This window comes from Salvelinus namaycush, chromosome 29 (assembly GCF_016432855.1).
Source record: "Salvelinus namaycush isolate Seneca chromosome 29, SaNama_1.0, whole genome shotgun sequence".
Lineage (NCBI taxonomy): Eukaryota > Metazoa > Chordata > Actinopteri > Salmoniformes > Salmonidae > Salvelinus > Salvelinus namaycush.
The window spans coordinates 1,541,201-1,564,807 of record NC_052335.1 but is presented as its reverse complement, the minus strand read 5'-3'; the positions used below and the strand labels follow the sequence as shown (position 1 = coordinate 1,564,807).

The following is a 23,607-nucleotide window of genomic DNA, read 5'->3' as shown; positions in this document are numbered from 1 at the left end:
ATGAAGTTGAAAAGCACTCAAACATCTAAGCTGAAAGCACTCAAATTTGCAAGCTAGTTTGCCAGGGGCGGTGTGCGGCAGTTGCCAAGGACCTTAAGTAAAAAGTCCTTTGCACTGCTTTGAAAAAAACTCTTATGTCTTCTTTTTCTCTCTTCTTGACTGGTGGCACATCCATTGCTAACTTGCTGACCCTATGACGAAGACAAGGACAGGTATTGTGCAATTCATTCTGTAGCTAGCCAGTATTCTTGCCCTCAAAACATTCACTATAAGTTTTTCACACAACCAGAACTACCCAGAATTAGCGAGTTAAATAAAACTTGACACAGCTAAAAATGATAAAACACTGTAAATGTAACGCTAACTAGCTACTAGCCAGGAGAAAGCTTATATTTGCTCACATTCGTTCTAACACATCAAAATATACTCAAATGCATATACTTTTTTACTTAAACATACTTTGTTGTTGCCAACAACGACTTTACCCAGAGTAATGAGTGAGTAATGATGGTGATGCTGCACACTGTGCTTTTTCTCTCACTCACCCACTGCTTCTAACAACCCAGAGTGAGAACAAGCAGTCAATAGCGTTCTGGTGAAGTTATTTTTTATTGGGGGGGGCCTGATTCTAACATTGGGGGGGACATGGGGACATGTCCCCCCAGCTCCTTCACTCTTGCTGTAAAATGAAAGCGGGTCATAACAGAATGAGAACACACCAAATGTGGTCTGTTGCTGTACACACAGTGACGCTGTTTTGCACCTAAACTCACTGCAAATAAGCCTATGTGCTGAACTTTTTTTCCACGTTCAGTAATCTGACACCGCTGCTGGCTCTAAAAAATCTCAGCCGAAGGATGGACTCGCAACTTCATTTGCAGTAATAGTCCGGCGAGAACAGACGAGAGGGACCGAACGGGAGGCGAAAACCGTGTGCGAAAAAAACAACTCGTGGTGGCGCCGGGTGCCTGAGTTTCTGAATAGGTGTCCGTTTCAAATGATATCAAAGCAAGAAGTTTCACTTTGCACAGGTGGATGGGTGACTACCGGTCTCGGCGGCGCTTTGTGAGGAGGAGATTATGAAGAATTTCAGCAACAGTCCCCTTCACAACAACCAGACTCCAAACCACGTTAGAGATCGGAAAAACACAAAGTTCGGCTTTCTCTCAGCGGTTCCGTTGCGTTTTTCCCTGAGAGGTTATGGTCTCTGTATGGCTACTCTTTTTCTCTTCTGTTTTGGGTCTCTGTTTTACCAGTTGAATGGAGGACCCCCCAATATTCTGCTGGACATCCGACAGTATCTCGGTAAGAATTTACGCAGTTTTCATTTTGTTTCGAATCACTCTTCTGATGGTGCTGAGGCTATTGAGTAGCCTAGTGTTTTGCAACATTATACCAAGTATACCATTAAAGTTGTTTCGGCTCTTTAGCAGGCTACACCACTCTTTGAGGACGTGTTACAGCAAGTTTACTGTTGCATACTGTTACCACACCTCACCTCTGGCTATGCATAATCGTTTTTTTATTTTGTATATATTAGCCCGATTCGAGGCCAATGGGTCCACTTAGATTAATGACCCAGAGACAGAGGAAATGTAAATATGTTTGTTGTGAGATAGTGTTTCTTAATATAAAGCCGATTGCATTATGCCTGTGCGACAATGTCACATTGATTCCAATTGGTGAATGAAGATGCACCTAATTTGTGTGCGCACACAAAGTATTGTAATTTGTAGGTAATGACAGTGATTCTTTGGTTGAGCAGTTGAGGGACATGTTATGGTAACCTAGCCCCGACAACTGTAAAGATGAATACTGTGTTACCTTGGTGTTTCTGTAAACGGGCTGATGCGCACTCTGGACTGTCACATAGCTTTGGTGAGTGACAAAACGGAGACAGGAAGCACCAGATGAAGCGCTGTATTCACATGCAACTTCTTGGAACCCGTCAATCAGTCACTCGTGATCTGCTTCGGATTAATCATCGGTATTCAACCATCATTAATTTCTTTCCGATGACATTCGGTGTCAAAAGACCACTGTGAAACGTTTTAAAATCCTGCATGTAGGCTACCCATAGTCAGTGTGTGTTGGGCTCAGTGTTAGATGAATGTTCAGATTCTCAGGGTCAGACTTGAGGCCTATTAATTCTCTTTGCGCACAATTTTTTTCTACATTTACATTTGAGTAATTTAGCAGATGCTCTTATCCAGAACATTTAGTGAATTCATCTTAACATAGCTAGGTGAGACAACCACATATCCCGGTCATAGTGAGTACATTTGTCCTCAATAATGTACCTATCAGCAAAGTAAGTGCCGGGGGGGGGGGGGGGGGTGTTGCTGTGAGAATATTTAAGATACACTTGGAAGAGGTAGGGTTTCAGATGTTTTCAGAAGATGGACAGGGACACTGCGGTCCTACCTTCAGGGGGAAGCTGGTTCCACCATTGAGGTGCCAGGTCAGAGTGGGATGAGCGGGAGCTGCCTTCTCGTAGGGGTGGGAGGGCAAGAGACCAGAGGTAACAGAACGGAGTACTTGGGTTGGGATGTAGTTTTTTTTAGCACAGCCTGAAGGTAGGGAGGGGAAGTTCCTCTTGCTGCTTTGTAGGCAGGTGCCATGGTTTTGTAGTGGATGCGAGCTTTGACTGGAAGCCAGTGGAGTGTGCGTAGGAGCAGGGTGACATGGGTGAACTTGGGAAGATGAAACACCAGGCTGGCTGCAGCGTTCTGGATAAATTGAATGGGTTTGATGGCACAAGCGGGGAGCCCAGCCGACAACAAGTTGCAGTAGTCCAGACGGGAGATGACAAGTGCCTGGATTAGGACCTGCTCCGCTTCCTGTGTGAAGTAGAGTCGTACTCTACGGATGTTGTAGCGCATGAACCTGCAGGATCGAGTCGCTGCTCTGATGTTTGCAGAGAACAACAGGGTCTTGTCCAGGGTTAAGCCAAGGTTCTTTGCACTCAGGGAGGGGGACACGTTGGAGTTGTCAACCGTGATGGAGTGGGAAGACCTTCCCCGGGAGGAATAGCAGCTCCGTTTGTCGAGGTTCAGCCGACATCCAAGCTGAGAGATATGCCAGGGATGCGTGTTGCCACCTGAGTTTCAGAAGGGGGAAGGAGAAAATGTGTTGAGTGTCATCCACATAGCAATGATAGGAGAGACCATGTGTTGATATGACAGCACCGAGTCACTTGGTGTATGAGAAGAGGAGAGGGCCTAGAACCAAGCCCTGGGGGACACCAGTAGTAAGAGTATGTGGTGCAGACACAGATCCTTTCCACGTCACCTGGTACAACCAGCCTGCCAGGTAGGATACAATCCAAGAGTGTGCAGAGCCTGAGACACCCAGCCCTGAGACATTGGAGAGGAGGATCTGATGGTTCACAGTGTCGAAGGCAGAGGATAGATCTCGGAAATAAATAGTACCAGATAGGGGTTCTTTGGATTGTAACCATAGCAGAACCCTTTTTGGTGCCATGGGCTATAGAACACTTTTTTGAAGGTGAATTATTAAACAAAGAATCATGCTGATAAGGTTCTAAATGGAACCTGTATGGTGCTATAAAGAACCTTTTCCTAAGGTTCTATAAAGAACCATAATGTTTTTCTTCCATATAGCACAAAAAAAGGGTTCTGCTATGGTTTCAACCCTTTTTGGGGCTATAGAGAACACTGTTTTATCATTCTTCATGGAACCTTTATGGAGAATGGTTCTATACAGGGTTTTCTATTCTGGTCAGCCATATTATATTGTTACAATTCCATAGGTGTTATTGTGTTCATTCACAAGTTGAATCAAGTGAGCTACCTCTGGAACAGCTTGGGGTCCCAGAGGAGAGAACTGAGAACCACTGACTGATTTAGTCAACTGTTCTCAATTGTCACAAGGCCATACGCAAGACTTTCACAAGACACAGTCACCGGCCATAGTCATACAGTATGTAATAGCACAACACAACACATTAGACAAACTGGAATGACACTCTCACTCAAGGTTGCACAAAAAGAGCTGTGTGCAAACCACAACATAAAATATTCTAATGAGCCACCTGTCCTAGATTTTGAATTATCACTAAAAGAGCAAAGAACCGTTTTGTGAACCGCAAATAACCATTGAAGAACTCATAGGGTTCTTTGAGTCATTATTGTTCCACATAAAATACATCACCCTTCCAAATGAACCCTCATTTTTTTTGTGTGTACAAAACCAGCCTCAAGCCCTGAGGTGACTTCATATCAGCAGGTCACACACAGCACAGCACAGTCTGTGTGTGTGTGTGTGTGTGCGTGTGTGTGCGTGTGCTACATCCATATGTGTGTGTGTATGGATTTGTTCTGTACTACACGTGTGTTCTGTTCTTTTTGTTCTATAGGTTTGGATGAACTGATAAACATCTGGAACAGAACCAGAGTCATTCACCACACAGGCACTAATCCCTCTGGGTCAGATTGATTTTCCTTCACACGCACAGACACACACACACACAAACACACTGACTTCAACACACTCAAAAACAGATGGCCACACGAAAACAGTTACACGAGGACAGTCTTCCCTTGCATCCCGATAATCTCCAGACACACAGACGTGTGGAAATGAAAGGGAACCTAGCTAGAAAGATGAATGAAGTCATGGTCCAGAGAATTTTCCAGAAAGCCCAGGCGTCTGTGTAGTCCTACCTCTGGGCCTGTCAAACACTGGGCTACTATAAGGGGCTTCCAGGGGTTGGGGGAACATTATGTAATGGTTACATAACTACACCACTGATGCATTGGGGTAATGATTAATCACTTACTGGGGAATCTGGGAATCTATAATTTGTTATAGATCATTTCCATGTAAAAGGACCCATGAGCACCAACACGTGAAGTTCATAGGAGAATGTCAAATGAAAGCCAAGAGTCTATATTTTTGAGAAATTAAGGCATACAGTAATTAACTATTTCAACCATTTTCCATCTCACAAATTTGGAATAAGCAAGCGCTTCGATTTCTTGTTAAACAGATGAAAAAGAGGTCTTAGAAAACGTCTTCCAGAAAAAGGCTTCCAAGGTATTAGAAATACGTCAAAACACAATCATGTTGACGTAAAAGACCCCTGCCAACTAATATCAACACGTATCGGATAGTTTTTTTTCTGCCTTCTGTAAGTTTAATACACATTTCCTTGAGCCTTGAAACCCACATATCTTTTAAGATATTGTCCATCTTTCCCCCTATTGAGGGAGGATAATGAAAGTAAAAGGTAGATCTATCAATTAGTTATGGTCTTTTTACTGATATCAATTTTGTTCATGAATTATTAAGTGATTAAAACGCAAAATAATAATACCCAAATCTGCAAAGGAGGATATTGCATATTTCTGCCTTTCGGTACCTATTTACATTCATATCCATAATTATGTATTTCTGTGTAGTACAGATCAGGGACCCATGATGAAATCCCGTTACCGCAATTCTGTCATTGGGTGTAAATCCAATTCACTTATTATATAATTCAATAACTAAAAGACATGGAATTGCCCTCTACATATATTACACGTTGGGGGAGGGGGGGGGGGGGGCAAGAGCAGAGACATGTGGAGAAAGTGCTTCCACAAGTAGATTGTTCATGGAGCACTTTTGGCTGTTGCTGTAAGAGCTTCTTCTAGTGTTCTTTAAGGTCACTCAACACAAGGGATGGCAGAATCTCAAAGTTTCAGTTTGCTTTTTTGTCTTGCTCTTGCTCTCTGTCCTTTTTTTTGTCTCCTTTCTTCTCCCTCCTTCTCTTTCCTCTTCTCTCCTATCACTTCTCTCTCTCTCTCTCTCTCTCTCTCTCTCTCTCTCTCCTGCTCCCTCTCTCTCCCCCCTCCCTCCCCCTGTGGGTTTATGACAGATGTGATTAACTGAGCCAGGTGAGGGGAGGGAAAATAACACACCTCCCAGGCTGGAATAAAGCTGGAATAAATGGTAAAAATGGGAATTCTGTGGTAATAATGCATTATTGTGTGGTTGTCCCTCAGTGTCACGGAGTGATTTGTATCCCAGTGCAGGCCAGCAGGCTTTAATGGGAGTCGGGCGATCCGACTGATTTATTTACCTTCAGCCACCCGTGTTACTTTTGGCTGCGCTGTGCCGAGGAGTGTGTGAGAATTCCTGGCGGGGTCCTGACTGTGTGTGTGTGTGTGTGTGTGTGTTTGGTATGTTTGTGTGTGTTTCTCTTTGAGTCATACCGAGGCAGGATTGTGTGTGTGTTTGAGAGAGTGTGTGTGTGTATGTATGTGTGTGTAAGGGTGCGTGTCTCGCTCACTCACTTAGAGGTACTGTAGGAGGAACAGGCCCTGTTTTGTTTGGGCCAGTGGGGAGGCCCCACTAGAGGCTCCCTCTAATTCAATTATTTCTGTGGAACGTGCCAAGCAGCCACCACAGATCCGCTATTTAGATTGAGGTGTCATTTTTATGGAAGATAGTTTGGGCAGATAGTTTGGGTGGATGGCCTCGTCCACTGATCGTCGCCGCTGTGGAAGTGGGTGAGTGCTATGGTCCTATGGTTTCTCTCGACTCACCCGGCTCCAGGATAGATTTTACATTTACATTACATTTACATTTACATTTAAGTCATTTAGCAGACGCTCTTATCCAGAGCGACTTACAAATTGGTGCATTCACCTTATGATATCCAGTGGAACAACCACTTTACAATAGTGCATCTAACTCTTTTAAGGGGGGGGAGGGGGGGGTTAGAAGGATTACTTTATCCTATCCTAGGTATTCCTTAAAGAGGTGGGGTTTCAGGTGTCTCCGGAAGGTGGTGATTGACTCCGCTGACCTGGCGTCGTGAGGGAGTTTGTTCCACCATTGGGGTGCCAGAGCAGCGAACAGTTTTGACTGGGCTGAGCGGGAACTGTACTTCCTCAGAGGTAGGGAGGCGAGCAGGCCAGAGGTGGATGAACGCAGTGCCCTTGTTTGGGTGTAGGGCCTGATCAGAGCCTGAAGGTACGGAGGTGCCGTTCCCCTCACAGCTCCGTAGGCAAGCACCATGGTCTTGTAGCGGATGCGAGCTTCAACTGGAAGCCAGTGGAGAGAGCGGAGGAGCGGGGTGACGTGAGAGAACTTGGGAAAGTTGAACACCAGACGGGCTGCGGCGTTCTGGATGAGTTGTAGGGGTTTAATGGCACAGGCAGGGAGCCCAGCCAACAGCGAGTTGCAGTAATCCAGACGGGAGATGACAAGTGCCTGGATTAGGACCTGCGCCGCTTCCTGCGTGAGGCAGGGTCGTACTCTGCGAATGTTGTAGAGCATGAACCTACAGGAACGGGTCACCGCCTTGATGTTAGTTGAGAACGACAGGGTGTTGTCCAGGATCACGCCAAGGTTCTTAGCACTCTGGGAGGAGGACACAATGGAGTTGTCAACCGTGATGGCGAGATCATGGAACGGGCAGTCCTTCCCCGGGAGGAAGAGCAGCTCCGTCTTGCCGAGGTTCAGCTTGAGGTGGTGATCCATCATCCACACTGATATGTCTGCCAGACATGCAGAGATGCGATTCACCACCTGGTTATCAGAGGGGGGAAAGGAGAAGATTAATTGTGTGTCGTCTGCATAGCAATGATAGGAGAGACCATGTGAGGATATGACAGAGCCAAGTGACTTGGTGTATAGCGAGAATAGGAGAGGGCCTAGAACAGAGCCCTGGGGGACACCAGTGGTGAGAGCACGTGGTGCGGAGACAGATTCTCGCCACGCCACCTGGTAGGAGCGACCTGTCAGGTAGGACGCAATCCAAGCGTGGACCTTGCCGGAGATGCCCAGCTCGGAGAGGGTGGAGAGGAGGATCTGATGGTTCACAGTATCAAAGGCAGCCGATAGGTCTAGAAGGATGAGAGCAGAGGAGAGAGAGTTAGCTTTAGCAGTGCGGAGCGCCTCCGTGACACAGAGAAGAGCAGTCTCAGTTGAATGACTAGTCTTGAAACCTGACTGATTTGGATCAAGAAGGTCATTCTGAGAGAGATAGCAGGAGAGCTGGCCAAGGACGGCACGTTCAAGAGTTTTGGAGAGAAAAGAAAGAAGGGATACTGGTCTGTAGTTATTGACATCAGAGGGATCGAGTGTAGGTTTTTTCAGAAGGGGTGCAACTCTCGCTCTCTTGAAGACGGAAGGGACGTAGCCAGCGGTCAAGGATGAGTTGATGAGCGAGGTGAGGTAAGGGAGAAGGTCTCCGGAAATGGTCTGGAGAAGAGAGGAGGGGATAGGGTCAAGCGGGCAGGTTGTTGGGCGGCCGGCCGTCACAAGACGCGAGATTTCATCTGGAGAGAGAGGGGAGAAAGAGGTCAAAGCACAGGGTAGGGCAGTGTGAGCAGAACCAGCGGTGTCGTTTGACTTAGCAAACGAGGATCGGATGTCGTCGACCTTCTTTTCAAAATGGTTGACGAAGTCATCCGCAGAGAGGGAGGAGGGGGGAGGAGGGGGAGGAGGATTCAGGAGGGAGGAGAAGGTGGCAAAGAGCTTCCTAGGGTTAGAGGCAGATGCTTGGAATTTAGAGTGGTAGAAATTGGCTTTAGCAGCAGAGACAGAAGAGGAGAATGTAGAGAGGAGGGAGTGAAAGGATGCCAGGTCCGCAGGGAGGCGAGTTTTCCTCCATTTCCGCTCGGCTGCCCGGAGCCCTGTTCTGTGAGCTCGCAATGAGTCGTCGAGCCACGGAGCAGGAGGGGAGGACCGAGCCGGCCTGGAGGATAGGGGACATAGAGAGTCAAAGGATGCAGAAAGGGAGGAGAGGAGGGTTGAGGAGGCAGAATCAGGAGATAGGTTGGAGAAGGTTTGAGCAGAGGGAAGAGATGATAGGATGGAAGAGGAGAGAGTAGCGGGGGAGAGAGAGCGAAGGTTGGGACGGCGCGATACCATCCGAGTAGGGGCAGTGTGGGAAGTGTTGGATGAGAGCGAGAGGGAAAAGGATACAAGGTAGTGGTCGGAGACTTGGAGGGGAGTTGCAATGAGATTAGTGGAAGAACAGCATCTAGTAAAGATGAGGTCAAGCGTATTGCCTGCCTTGTGAGTAGGGGGGGAAGGTGAGAGGGTGAGGTCAAAAGAGGAGAGGAGTGGAAAGAAGGAGGCAGAGAGGAATGAGTCAAAGGTAGACGTGGGGAGATTAAAGTCACCCAGAACTGTGAGAGGTGAGCCATCCTCAGGAAAGGAACTTATCAGGGCGTCAAGCTCATTGATGAACTCTCCAAGGGAACCTGGAGGGCGATAAATGATAAGGATGTTAAGCTTGAAAGGGCTGGTAACTGTGACAGCATGGAATTCAAAGGAGGCGATAGACAGATGGGTCAGGGGAGAAAGAGAAAATGTCCACTTGGGAGAGATGAGGATCCCAGTGCCACCACCCCGCTGACCAGAAGCTCTCGGGGTGTGCGAGAACACGTGGGCAGACGAGGAGAGAGCAGTAGGAGTAGCAGTGTTATCATTGGTAATCCATGTTTCCGTCAGTGCCAAGAAGTCGAGGGACTGGAGGGAAGCATAGGCTGAGATGAACTCTGCCTTGTTGGCCGCAGATCGGCAGTTCCAGAGGCTGCCTGAGACCTGGAACTCCACGTGGGTCGTGCGCGCTGGTACCACCAGGTTAGAGTAGCAGCGGCCACGCGGTGTGAAGCGTTTGTATGGTCTATGCAGAGAGGAGAGAACAGGGATAGACAGACACATAGTTGACAGGCTACAGAAGAGGCTACGCTAATGCAAAGGAGATTGGAATGACAAGTGGACTACACGTCTCGAATGTTCAGAAAGTTTAAGCTTACGTTGCAAAAAATCTTATTGACTAAAATGATATAGTACTGCTGGCTGGTGAAATAGGCTAGCTAGCAGTGGCTGCGTTGTTGACTTTGTTTGAAAGTGTAGCTGGCTAGGTAACCTCGACAATTACTCTAGACTACACAATTATCTTGGATACAAAGACGGCTATGTAGCCAGCTAAGATCAAACAAATCAAACTGTTGTACTGTAATGAAATGAAATGTAATACTACCTGTGGAGCGAAGCGGAATGCAACTACTCGCTCCAACCCGGAAGTGCGTATCATAGAGGGAGAGGCAATAGAAGTGTTGTTTCTTGTATTATTGTCTTTTGTGTCTTTAGAGGACTGCTTCACCTTAATGTCCCCTTTCCCTTTTCTTCTGTCCTTATTTTGTCCCACTTTGTCCCTTCTTTGTCCCTTCTTCTCTTCTGCCAACTAGACACTCCTTGTTAGCTAGCTAGCTTCTTCCAGGAATGTCCCTAGCAACTGCCTAGCAACAGGTAAACAACTTAGCTAGCTAAGAAAACGGTATAATTTTATGAAAAATTGTTACTTTTTCAAAAGCCTTTCTTCTTTGTTAGCTGCTTGTTTGGTCTCCTATTCAGTTTGCAGTTTTCTTTTGATTTTTTTCGATGTACTTTACTCTAAAAAAAACATTTAAATTTCAATATTTGTAGGAGCTCATCTTTTCAGCTGCTGCTGCTTAATTTGGAACTCCGGAAATTTTGACTCTTCAAACATACCAAAGTCGCTATATGCGATCCCTGACTCTGCTTCTGGTACGCAAGCTGTTTTAATTAGTTCCCCGCATCCAGTGCAGGCGGGAGGGATTGTTAATTGCGCTACCGAACTGCCCCTAATCAAAACGAAACAAAACGGCCTAAACCCAGCCGTCAGAAAACACAGAAAATTTAACTTTTTTCAATGTGTCAATCACTCTCGAGTCATCTGGGACCCACGAGCTAAGCCCAAGGGACTACTAGGGGGGCACTTGAACATTCGTAGTGTCATTCCAAAAAGTGATCAAATTCAACATCTACTCACAGACTCCAACCTTGACTTTCTCTGCCTCTCAGAGACATGGCTCCATAAAAACTCTCCATCTGCTGCTTTGATTGTGCCTGGCTACAATGTTTTCAGGAGAGACAGGACTGAAGGAAGAGGAGGGGGTGTGATGATTTACATTAAAGAACATATCCGATGTAAACAAATTGAGTGGTCATGTGATAATGAACTAGAATGTATTGGCCTGAACATTACACTGTCTCCCCAAATGTCTTTTACCCTCATTGGAATGTATAGGCCACCTTCCACCAAAAGTGTGTTTTTTGATCAGTTTAATAACATGCTTAGGGAATGTGATTTTGGGAAAGAGGTCATCTTAATGGGAGATTTTAACATTAATTATGAAGACAAGTGTTGTAGGAAAACCCTCAAACGGATCACTAATACCCTTGACCTTACACAGCTAGTTAAAGGGCCAACCAGGGTGACTTGTTGCTCTAAAACACAGATTGATTTGGTGTTCAGTAATAAACCAGAGAGTGACTAAATCATTCAATATGGTTACTGGGCTATCTGATCATAATCTGACACTTATATCCAGAAAGCTGTCTAAGAGCAGGTTTAACCTCTCTACTGTTAGAAAGCCTGATCAACTAAGAATACCTAAGAGTGAATTAAGCTATTTTGAAAACGCAATTAAGGGAATTAACTGGAATGATCTCTTGTCCTATGCAGACGTGGAAGCTGATAGTCAAGTTTTTCTATCCACAATCCAGACTACATTAAATGGTTTCCTAAAGAAAATCAAATCCAAACCTGGCCAAAAGAGCACTCTTCCTTGGCTAAATGGAGAAATCTGGAAATTGATGAAGGAACGAGATTATTATCTAAAAATAGCCCTAAGATCCAAATTAGAGCATGACAGACGTAGGTTTACCATGTTGAGAAATAAGGTGATGAAAGAAATCAGACAGGCCAAGGCAAACTTTTTTATTAACATAATTGGTGAAGCAAAGGGAAATTCTAAACTGATCTGGGAGAATCTAAAAAAGTTAACAGGGAAAGACCATAGTAACACTGCAAAAAGACTAGAAATCATGGTGAATAACAATCTAACACAGGATGCAGTCGAAATAGCAATAGCCTTCAATTCCTACTTTATTGACTCTGTCAGGGTACTGACACAGAACCCCTCCACTGGTTTCTTGGGCTCAGTGCTAGTAAATGATGCTCAACCTGTCTTCATCATAAGGGAGGTTTCTGAGTCAAAGGTGGACAAGGTGATTAGCTCACTAAAGAACTCTAAAGCCAAAGATGTGTTTGGGATGGACTCTACCTTTCTTAAAAACTACAAAGAGTCACTCATTGGCCCCATTACTAAGGTCACCAACACATCTATTGGTCTCAGGGTGTTTCCAAGGGTATGGAAGTCGGCCATAATAACGGCCATCTTTAAATCAGGCGACCCTGCTGACGTGAGTAACTACAGGCCCATTAGTATACTACCTGTGGTGTCAAAGGTTGTTGAAAAGTGTGTAGCAGAACAACTGATTGCCCACCTCAACAACAGCCCCTTCACATTACATTCCATGCAGTTTGGCTTCAGAGCGAAACACTCCACAGAAACGGCCAACTGCTTTCTTCTGGAAAATGTGAAGTCCAAGATGAACAAAGGGGGCGTTGTTGGGGCTGTGTTTCAGGAAGGCTTTTGATACTGTTAACCATGAGATTCTCATCACAAAATTGTCCAAGTTCAACTTTTCCCCCGATGCCTTGAGATGGATGAAATCATACCTTGAAGGCAGAACTCAGTGTGTCAGAGTGAGCAATGAGCTGTCGCCCACTCTTAGCTATGATGTGGGTGTGCCCCAAGGGTCAATACTGGGGCCCCTCCTGTTCAGCCTGTACATTAATGATCTGCCTTCTGTCTGTACTGGGTCTGAAGTTCAAATGTATGCAGATGATACAGTGATATATGTGCATGCAAAGAGCAAACAACAAGCTGCACAAGAACTCACTACTGTAATGGTCCAGGTTACAAAGTGGCTCAGTGACTCGTGTTTGCATCTCAATGTGAAAAAAACTGTTTGCATGTTCTTCACAAAGAGGGCAACAGATGCTACTGAGCCAGATGTCTATGTGTCAGGGGAGAAGCTCCAGGTGGTATCTGATTTTAAGTACCTTGGCATCATACTTGATTCCAACCTCTCTTTTAAAAAGCATGTGAAAAGGGTAATTCAAATAACCAAATTCAACCTAGCTAATTTCCGATTTATACGAAATTGTTTGACTACAGAGGTAGCAAAACTGTACTTCAAATCTATGATACTCCCCCACTTAACATACTGCTTGACTAGTTGGGCCCAAGCTTGCTGTACAACAGTAAGACCTATTCAGTCTGTCTACAAACAGGCTCTCAAAGTGCTTGATAGGAAGCCCAATAGCCATCATCACTGTCACATCCTCAGAAAGCATGAGCTCCTGAGTTGGGAAAATCTTGTGCAATACACCGACGCATGTCTTGTATTCAAGATCCTAAATGGCCTGGCTCCCCCTCCACTCAGTATTTTTGTTAAACAGAAAACCCAAACATATGGCAGCAGATCTACAAGGTCTGCCATGAGAGGTGACTGTATAGTTCCCCTAAGGAAAAGCACCTTTAGTAAATCCGCTTTCTCTGTGAGAGCTTCCCATGTCTGGAATACACTGCCATCAGACACACATAACTGCACCACATATCACACTTTCACAAAATGCTTGAAGACATGGCTAAAGGTCAATCAGATTTGTGAACATGGTCCCTAGCTGTGTGTTGCCGCTTTCAATGTCTGTTGTCTGTAACTTGTGAGGTGTGGAAACACTTCGTTGCTTTTATGAATTTTGTCTTACTGCTTTTTGTTCTATGTTGCTCTGTCTGTATGCTACGTCTTGCTTGTCCTATGTTGCTATGTCTGTATGCTATGTCTTGTTCTATGTTGCTATTGTCTATATTGTAATTGTTTTTAATAACCTGCCCAGGGACTGCGGTTGAAAATTAGCCGGCTGGCTAAAACCGGCACTTTTACTGAAACGTTGATTAATGTGCACTGTCCCTGTAAAAATAAACTCAAACTCAACTCAACTCAACTCAATTTGCCAAAGTACTGTACAGTTCACTCAGCGGAAGAGAAATGTCAAACGATGTGGGTTCTGAAAGTGAAGCATCAGAGCATCAGAGGGCCAGTGTTGGAAAGTAAGAGCAAGTGAAACATTAGGCTACTCCATCCATCCACCACTCATATGTCACACAAGTGCATATTAACTGACTCTTAGTCATAGTGTGTCATACTGTCAAATCATAGTGTAAAAAAAACGTATAGTCAAATCAAATCAAATGTTATTTGTCACATGCGCCAAATACAACGGGTGTAGACCTTACAGTGCTTACTTACGAGCCCTTAACCAACAATGCAGTTTTAAGAAAAATACCTACGAAAAAAAATATTGAAATAAAAGTAACAAATAATTAAAGAGCAGCTGTAAAATAACAGCGAGGCGATATAGTCTCACTATAGGCTAGACGGTGTTGGTGTGTGTGAGAATGGTGCGTGTGTGCAAGCGTGCATGTGCGTGTCTGAGTGTATTTCTGTGTGTGTAACGTCCTGACCAGAGTTCTTATGTGTTTTGCTTGTTTAGTGTTGGTCAGGACGTGAGCTGGGTGGGAATTCTATGTTGTGTGTCTAGTTTGTCTGTTTCTGTGTCCAGCCTAATATGGTTCTCAATCAGAGGCAGCTGTCAATCGTTGTCCCTGATTGAGAATCATATATAGGAGGCTAGTTTTGTGTTGGGATTTGGTGGGTGATTGTTTCCTGTCTCTGTGTTTTGTCTGCACCAGATAGGGCTGTCTCGGTTTTCACATTTGTTATTTTGTTACTTGTATTAGTGTTACCATTTATTCGTCTAATTAAACATGTTGAACACTAGCCGCGCTGCATTTTGGTCCTCTCCTTCATCCCAGGAAGAAAACCATGACAGTGTGAGTGCGTATGTTCCTGTGTGTGTTAGTGTGCGCTTGCCTAGGGCGTGTATACGTGTCTGAATGTATTTCTCAGCGGCGTCTCATTGATATGTTAGGTAGGAAGTGCGCACCAATATTGCATTTTAAAAGCCTGTTATATTAAATGAAGTACCCTTCATGGAGAATTGAATCAATGAAATTAATGAATAAAGATTTGATAAAGTGCCAAAATTCAGCATTTTGACATGTGCACCCTCTATCAAATCATATCAAATGTATTTATAAAGCCCTTCTTACATCAGCTGATATCTCAAAGTGCTGTACAGAAACCCAGCCTAAAACCCCAAACAGCAAGCAATGCAGGTGTAGAAGCACGGCGGCTAGGAAAACCTCCCTAGGAAGAAACCTAGAGAGGAACCAGGCTATGAGGGGTGGCCAGTCCTCTTCTGCCTGTGCCGGATGGAGATTATAACAGAACGTGGCCAAGATGTTCAAATGTTCATAGATGACCAGCAGGGTCAAATAATAATAATCACAGTGGTTGTCGAGGGTGCAACAGGTCAGCACCTCAGGAGTAAATGTCAGTTGGCTTTTCATAGCCGATCATTAAGAGTATCTCTACCGCTCCTGCTGTCTCTAGAGAGTTGAAAACAGCAGGTCTGGGATAGGTAGCACGTCCGGTGAACAGGTCAGGGTTCCATAGCCGCAGGCAGAGCAGTTGAAACTGGAGCAGCAGCACGGCCAGGTGGACTGGGGACAGCAAGGAGTCATCAGCCCAGATAGTTCTGAGGCATGGTCCTAGGGCTCAGGTCTTCAGAGAGAGAAAGAAAGAAAGCGCATACTTAAATTCACACAGGACACCAGATAAGACATGAGAAATACTCCAGATATAACAGACTGACCCTAGCCCCCCGACACATAAACTACTGCAGCATAAATACTGGAGGCTGAGACAGGAGGGGTCGGGAGACAGTGGCCCCGTCCGACGATACCCCTGGACAGAGCCAAACAGGCAGGATATAACCCCACCCACTTTGCCAAAGCACAGCCCCCACACCACTCGAGGGATAACTTCAACCACCAACTTACCATCCTGAGACAAGACCGAGTATAGCCCACAAAGATCTCCGCCACGGCACAACCCAAGGGGGGGCGCCAAACCAGACAGGAAGATCACGTCAGTGACTCAACCCACTCAAGTGACGCACCCCTCCTAGGGACGGCATGGAAGAGCACCAGTAAGCCAGTGACTCAGCCCCTGTAATAGGGTTAGAGGCAGAGAATCCCAGTGGAGAGAGGGGAACCGGCCAGGCAGAGACAGCAAGGGTGGTTCGTTGCTCCAGTGCCTTTCCGTTCACCTTCACACTCATGGGCCAGACTACACTCAATCATAGGACCTACTGAAGAGATGAGTTTTCAATAAAGGCTTCAAGGTCGAGATCGAGTCTGCATCTCTCACATGGGTAGGCAGTGACAGGCAATGACATCACCAAGAGGTAAAATACAGTATATAGTGAAAACAATAGTGGTCCTAAAACGGAACCTTGAGGAACACCGAAATGTACAGTTGATTTGTCAGAGGACAAACCATCCACAGAGACAAACTGATAGCTTTCCGACAGATAAGATCTAAACCAGGCCAGAACTGGTCCGTGTAGACCAATTTGGGATTCCAATCTCTCCAAAAGAATGTGGTGATCGATGGTATCAAAAGCAGCACTAAGGTCTAGGAGCACGAGGACAGGGACAGAGTCTCGGTCTGACGCCATTAAAAGGTAATTTACCACCTTCACAAGTGCAGTCTCAGTGCTATGATGGGGTCTAAAATCAGACTGAAGCGTTTCATATACATTGGTTGTCTTCAGGAAGGCAGTGAGTTGCTGTGCAACAGCTTTTTCTAAAATTTTTGAGAGGAATGGGAGATTCAATATAGGCCGATAGTTTTTTATATTTTCTGGGTCAAGGTTTGGCTTTTTCAAGAGAGGCTTTATTACTGCCACTTTTAGTGAGTTTGGTACACATGAGGTGGATAGAGAGCCGTTTATTATGTTCAACATAGGAGGGCCAAGCACAGGAAACAGCTCTTTCAGTAGTTTAGTTGGAATAGGGTCCAGTATGCAGCTTGAAGGTTTAGAGGCCATGATTATTTTCATCATTGTGTCAAGAGATATAATACTAAAACACTTGAGTGTCTCCCTTGATCCTAGGTCCTGGCAGAGTAGTGCAGACTCAGGACAACTGAGCTTTGGAGGAATACGCAGCTTTAAAGAGGAGTCCGTAATTTGCTTTCTAATGATCATGATCTTTTCCTCAAAGAAGTTCATGAATTTATCACTGCTGAAGTGAAAGCCATCCTCTCTTGGGGAATGCTGCTTTTTAGTTAGCTTTGCGACAGTATCAAAAATACATTTTGGATTGTTCTTATTTTCCTCAATTAAGTTGGAAAAATAGGATGATCGAGCAGAAGTGAGGGCTCTTCGATACTGCACGGTACTGTCTTTCCAAGCTAGTCGGAAGACTTCCAGTTTGGTGTGGCGCCATTTCCGTTCCAATTATCTGGAAGCTTGCGTCAGAGCTCGGGTATTTTCTGTATACTAGGGAGCTAGTTTCTTATGACAAATGTTTTTTGTTTTTAGGGGTGCGACTGCATCTAGGGTATTGCGCAAGGTTAAATTGAGTTACTCAGTTAGGTGGTTAACTGATTTTTGTACTCTGACGTCCTTGGGTAGGCGGAGGGAATCTGGAAGAGCATCTAGGAATCTTTGGGTTGTCCGAGAATTTATAGCACTACTTTTGATGATCCTTGGTTGGGGTCTGAGCAGATTATTTGCTGCGATTGCAAACGTAATAAAATGGTGGTCTTATAGTCCAGGATTATGAGGAAAAACATTAAGATCCACATTTATTCCATGGGACAAAACTAGGTCCAGAGTATGACTGTGGCAGTGAGTAGGTCCGGAGACATGTTGGACAAAACCCACTGAGTCGATGATGGCTCCGAAAGCCTTTTGGAGTGGGTCTGTGGACTTTTCCATGTGAATATTAAAGTCATCAAAAATTAGAATATTATCTGCCATGACTATAGGAATTCAGGGAACTCAGTGAGGAATGCTGTATATGGCCCAGGAGGCCGGTAAGCGGTAGCTATAAAAAGTTATTGAGTAGGCTGCATAGATTTCATGACTAGAAGCTCAAAAGACGAAAACGTAGTTTTTTTGTAAATTGGAATTTGCTATCATAAATGTTAGCAACACCTCCACCTTTGCGGGATGCACGGGGGATATGGTCACTAGTGTAACCAGGAGGTGAGGCCTCATTTAACACAGTAAATTCATCAGGCTTAAGCCATGTTTCAGTCAGGCCAATCACATCAACATTATGATCAGTGATTAGTTCATTGACTTTAACTGCCTTGGAAGTGAGGGATCTAACATTAAGTAGCCCTATTTTGAGATGTGAGATCACAATCTCTTTCAATAATGGCAAGAATGGAGGAGTTCTTTATTTCAGTGAGATTGCTAAGGCGAACACCGCCATGTTTAGTTTTGCCCAACCTAGGTCGAGGCATAGACACGGTCTCAATGGGGATAGCTGAGCTGACTACACTGACTGTGCTAGTGGCAGACTCCACTAAGCTGGCATGCTGGCTAACAGCCTGCTGCCTGACCTGCACCATATCTCATTGTGGAGCTAGGGGAGTTAGAGCCCTGTCTATGTTCGTAGATAAGATGAGAGCACCCCTCCAGCTAGGATGGAGTCCGTCACTCCTCAACAGGCCAGGCTTGGTCCTGTTTGTGGGTGAGTCCCAGAAAGAGGGCCAATTATATACAAATTCTATCATTTTGGAGGGGCAGAAAACAGTTTTCAACCAGCGATTGAGTTGTGAGACTCTGCTGTAGAGCTCATCACTCCCCCTAACTGGGAGGGGGCCAGAGACAATTACTCGATGCCGACATCTTTCTAGCTGATTTACACGCTGAAGCTATGTTGTCCTTGGTGACCTCTGACTGTTTCATCCTAACATCGTTGGTGCCGACGTGGATAACAATATCCCTATACTCTCTACACTCGCCAGTTTTAGCTTTAGCCGGCACCATCTTCAGATTAGCCTTAACGTCGGTAGCCCTGCCCCCTGGTAAACAGTGTATGATCGCTGGATGATTCGTTTTAAGTCTAATACTACGGGTAATGACTTCTAGGAAGATTTTAACCAACTTAACCCCAAAATGTAAAGCCCTTGTTATTTTGTTGCTGTAACGATGTGCACTGAGAGTCGGGAAGCAAGTTCAGGGAGTGAATGTTTTAATAAAATAAACGGAACATAATACAAAACAAGAAACACTAACAGCACACAGACATGAAATAGAAACAATAACGCCTGGGGAAGGAACCAAAGGGAGAGACATATATATAGGTAAGGTAATCAGGGAGGTGATGGATTCCAGGTGAGTCTGATAAGCTTATTCCTCTCATTTTGTGCACAAATTTGTTTACATCCCTGTTAGTGAACATTCCTCATTTACCAAGACAGTCCATCCACCTGACAGGTGTGGAATATCAAAATGCTGATTAAACAGCATCATTATTACACAGGTGCACCTTGTGCTGGGGACAATAAAAGGCCACTCTAAAATGTGCAGTTTTGTCACACAACACATGAACTGTAACTCAGTAAAATCGTTGAAATTGTTGCATGTTGCGTTTATATATTTTTTCTGTGTAATATTGTGAAACTATTCCGTTAACAAATACGTGCCTTCGGAAAGTATGCAGACCCCTTGACTTTATCCACATTTTTATGTTACAGCTTTATTCTAAAATTGATCAAATAAAATATCAGCAATCTACAATCTATACCCCATAATGACAAAGCGAAAACAGGTTTTCTGAAGTTTTTGCAAATATATAAAAAACTGAAATACCTTATTTACATTAGTATTCAGACCCTTTGCTGTTAGACTCGAAATTGAGGTCAGGTGTATCTTATTTCCATTGATCATCCTTGAGATGTTTCTACAACTTGATTGGAGTCCACCTGTGGTAAATTAAATTGATCGGACAGGATTTGGAAAGGCACATACTTGTCTATATAAGGTCCCGCAGTTGACAGTGAATGTCAGAGCAAAAAACCAACCCATGAGTTCGAAGAAAGTGTCCGTAGAGCTCCGAGACAGGATTGTGTCGAGGCACAGATCTGGGGAAGGGTACGAAAAATATCTGTAGCATTGAAGGACCCCAAGAACACAGTGGCCTCCATCATTCTTAAATGGAAGAAGTTTGGAACCACGAAGACTCTTCCTAGAGCTGGCCGCCTGGCCAAACTGAGTAATCGGGGGAGAAAGGCCTCGGTCAGGGAGGTGACCAAGAACCCGATGGTCACTCTGACAGAGCTCTAGAGTTCCTCTGGAGATGGGAGAACTTTCCAGAAGGACAATCAGGCCTTTATGGTAGAGTGGCCAAACGGAAGCCTCTCCTCAGTAAATGGCACATGACAGCCTTTTGATTCATATGTTGATGATGTAAAGAATATTTGCTGGTCTGTGGTGTGTAATGACACATTTATGAAACGACTTATTCCAGTTACTAATAAACACGCACCCATTAAGAAAGTGACTGTAAAAACTGTTAAATCCCCTTGGATTGATAAGGAATTGAAAAATTGTATGTTTAAGAGGGATGAGGCAAAAGGTATGGCAATTAAGTCTGGCAGCCCAACTGATTGGCAAACGTACTGCCAATTAGGAAATCATGTGACGAAAAAAAACGGGGAAAAAACTGCACTATGAAACAAATATAAATTATATAAAGAATGATAGTAAAAAGCTTTGGGGCATCTTAAATGAAATTCTGGGGGGAAAAGCCACATCGGCTCCTTCATTTATTGAATCAGCTGGCTCATTCATCAAAGCCCACTGATATCGCAAACTACTTTAATGACTTTTTCATTGGCAAGATAAGCAAAATTTGGGATGACATGCCATCAACAAACGCTGACACTACACATCCAAGTATATCGGACCAAATTATGAAAGACAAACTTTTGAATTCTGTAAAGTCAGTGTCTATCAACAATGACAAGCCACCAGGGTCTGACAATCCTAGATGGAAAATTACTGAGGATAATAGCAGACGATATTGCCACTCCTATTTGCCACATCTTCAATTTAAGCCTACTAGAGAGCGGGTGCCCTCAGGCCTGGAGGGAAGCTAAAGTCATTCCGCTACCCAAGAAGAGTAAAGCCCCCTTTACTGGCTGAAATAGCCGACCAATCAGCCTGTTACCAATCCTTAGTAAACTTCTGGAAAAAAATCAGATACAATGCTATTTTCCAGTAAACAAATTGACAACAGAATTTCAGCATGCTTATAGGGAAGGGCACTCAACAAGCACAGCACTTACACAAATGACTGATGATTGGTTGAGAGATTGATGATAAAACGATTGTGGGGGCTGTCTTGTTAGACTTCAGTGCAACTTTTGACATTATTGATCATAGTCTGCTGCTGGAAAAATGTATGTGTTATGGCTTTACACCCTCTGCTTAATGTGGATAAAGAGTTCCTTGTCTAACAGAACACAGAGGGTGACCTTAAAGGAAGCCTATCAAATATAATCCAGTTAGAATCAGGAATTCCCCAGGGTAGCTGTTTAGGCCCCTTGCTTTTTACATTTTTTACTAACGACATGCCACTGACTTTGAGTAAAGCCAGAGTTTCTATGTATGCGGAGGACTCAACACTATACATGTCAGCTACTACAGCTACTGAAATGACTGCAACACTCAACAAAGAGCTGCAGTTAGATTCAGAGTGGTGGCAAGGAATAAGTTAGCCCTAAATATTTCTGAAACGTAAAGCATTGCATTTGGAACAAAACACTCACTAAACCCTAAACCTCAACTAAATCTTGTAAAAATAATGTGGAAATTGAGCAAGTTGAGATGACTAAACTGCTTGGAGTAACCCTAGATTGTGAACTGTCATGGTCAAAACATATTGATGCAGTAGTAGCTAAGATGGGGAGAAGTCTGTCTATAATAAAGCGATGCTCTGCCTACTTAACAACACTATTAACAAGGCAGGTCCTACAGGCCCTAGTTTTGTCGCACCTTGACTACTGTTCAGTCGTGTGGTCAGGTGCCACAAAAAAGGACTTAGGAAATTTGCAATTGGCTCAGGACAGGGCAGCACAGCTGGCCCTTGGATGTACACAGGGAGCTAATATTAATAAGATGCATGTCAATCTCACCTGGCTGAAAGTGGAGGAGAGATTGACTTCATCACTACTTTTATTTATGAGAGGTATTGACATGTTGAATGCGAGCTGTCTGTCTAAACTACTGGCACACAGCTCAGACACCAACGCATACCCCACAAGACATGCCACAAGAGGTCTCTTCATAGTTCCCTTTTCACAGTCCCCAGGTCAGAAGTTTACATACACTCAATTAGTATTTGGTAGCATTGCCTTTAAATTGTTTAACTTGGGTCAAACATTTTGGGTAGCCTTCCACAAGCTTCCCACAATAAGTTGGGTGCATTTTGGCTCATTCCTCCTGACTGATGTCTTGTGATGTTGCTTCAATATATCTACATAATTTTCCATCCTCATGATGCCATCTATTTTGTGAAGTGCACCAGTCCCTCTTGCAGCAAAACACCCCCACAACATGATGCTGCCACCCCTGTGCTTCACGGTTGGGATGGTGTTCTTCGGCTTGCAAGCCATCCCTTTTTCCTCCAAACATAACGATGGTCATTAATGGCCAAACACAATTTTTGTTTCATCAGACCAGAGGACATTTCTCCAAAAAGTACGATCTTTGTCCCCATGTGCAGTTGCAAACCATAGTCTGTCCTTTTTTATGGTGGTTTTGGAGCAGTGGCTTCTTCCCTGCTGAGCGGCCTTTCAGGTTATGTCGATATAGGACTCGTTTTACTGTGGATATAGATACTTTTGTACCTGTTTCCTCCAGCACTCTCACAACGTCCTTTGCTGTTGTTCTGGGATTGATTTGCACTTTTCGCACCAAAGTACGTTCATCTCTAGGAGACAGAATGCGTGTCGTTCCTGAACGGTATGACGGTTGCGTCATGGTGTTTATACTTGCATACAATTGTTTGTACAGATGAACGTGGTACCTTCAGGCGTTTGGAAATTGCTCCCAAGGATGAACCAGACTTGTGGAGTTCTACAATTTTGTTTTTGAGGTCCTGGCTGATATCTTTTGATTTTCCCATGATGTCAAGCAAAGAGGCACTGAGTTTGAAGGTAGGCCTTGAAATACATCCACAGGTACATCTCCAATTGACTCTCATGATGTCAATTAGCCTAGCAGAAGCTTTTAAAGCCATGACATAATTTTCTGGAATTTTCCAAGCTGTTTAAAGGCACAGTCAACTTAGTGTATGTAAACTTCTGACCCACTGGAATTGTGATACAGTGAATTATAAGTGAAATAATCTGTCTGTAAACAATTGTTGGAAAAATGACTTGTGTCATGCACGAAGTAGATGTCCTAACTGACTTGCCAAAACTATAGTTTGTTCACAAGAAATGTGTGGAGTGTTGGAAAAACAAGTTTTAATGACTCCAACCTAAGTTTATGTAAACTTCTGACTTCAACTGTATATATTTTTTTGACATTGAACATCTAATAGTCAAATCATATTGTAAAAGCAGGTGAGCTGGTTCTACACTCTTTGGCAATTTTCTGTTTTTTTTTTGTGGTGGAAAACTTAGAGGATCGAGCATAACACTTCAACCCTGTTACCCATAGATAGACAGGCTAGAAATGTTTAAACAAAACTGTGAGGCTTGCATCCGATT

The 23,607-nt window shown here is 44.3% G+C and overlaps 1 protein-coding gene across 1 annotated transcript in view; it reads left to right on the top strand.

The window, feature by feature from the left end:
• The first annotated feature begins 901 nt into the window (after positions 1–901).
• The window catches only part of usta (uronyl 2-sulfotransferase a), a 205,422-nt gene continuing 182,716 nt past the window's right edge, over positions 902–23,607 (top strand). The window contains exon 1 of the mRNA XM_038968668.1: positions 902–1,305. Within this exon, the coding sequence (XP_038824596.1) occupies positions 1,080–1,305 (226 nt within the window). The 5' untranslated portion in view covers positions 902–1,079. The remainder of the gene's footprint in view (positions 1,306–23,607) is intronic.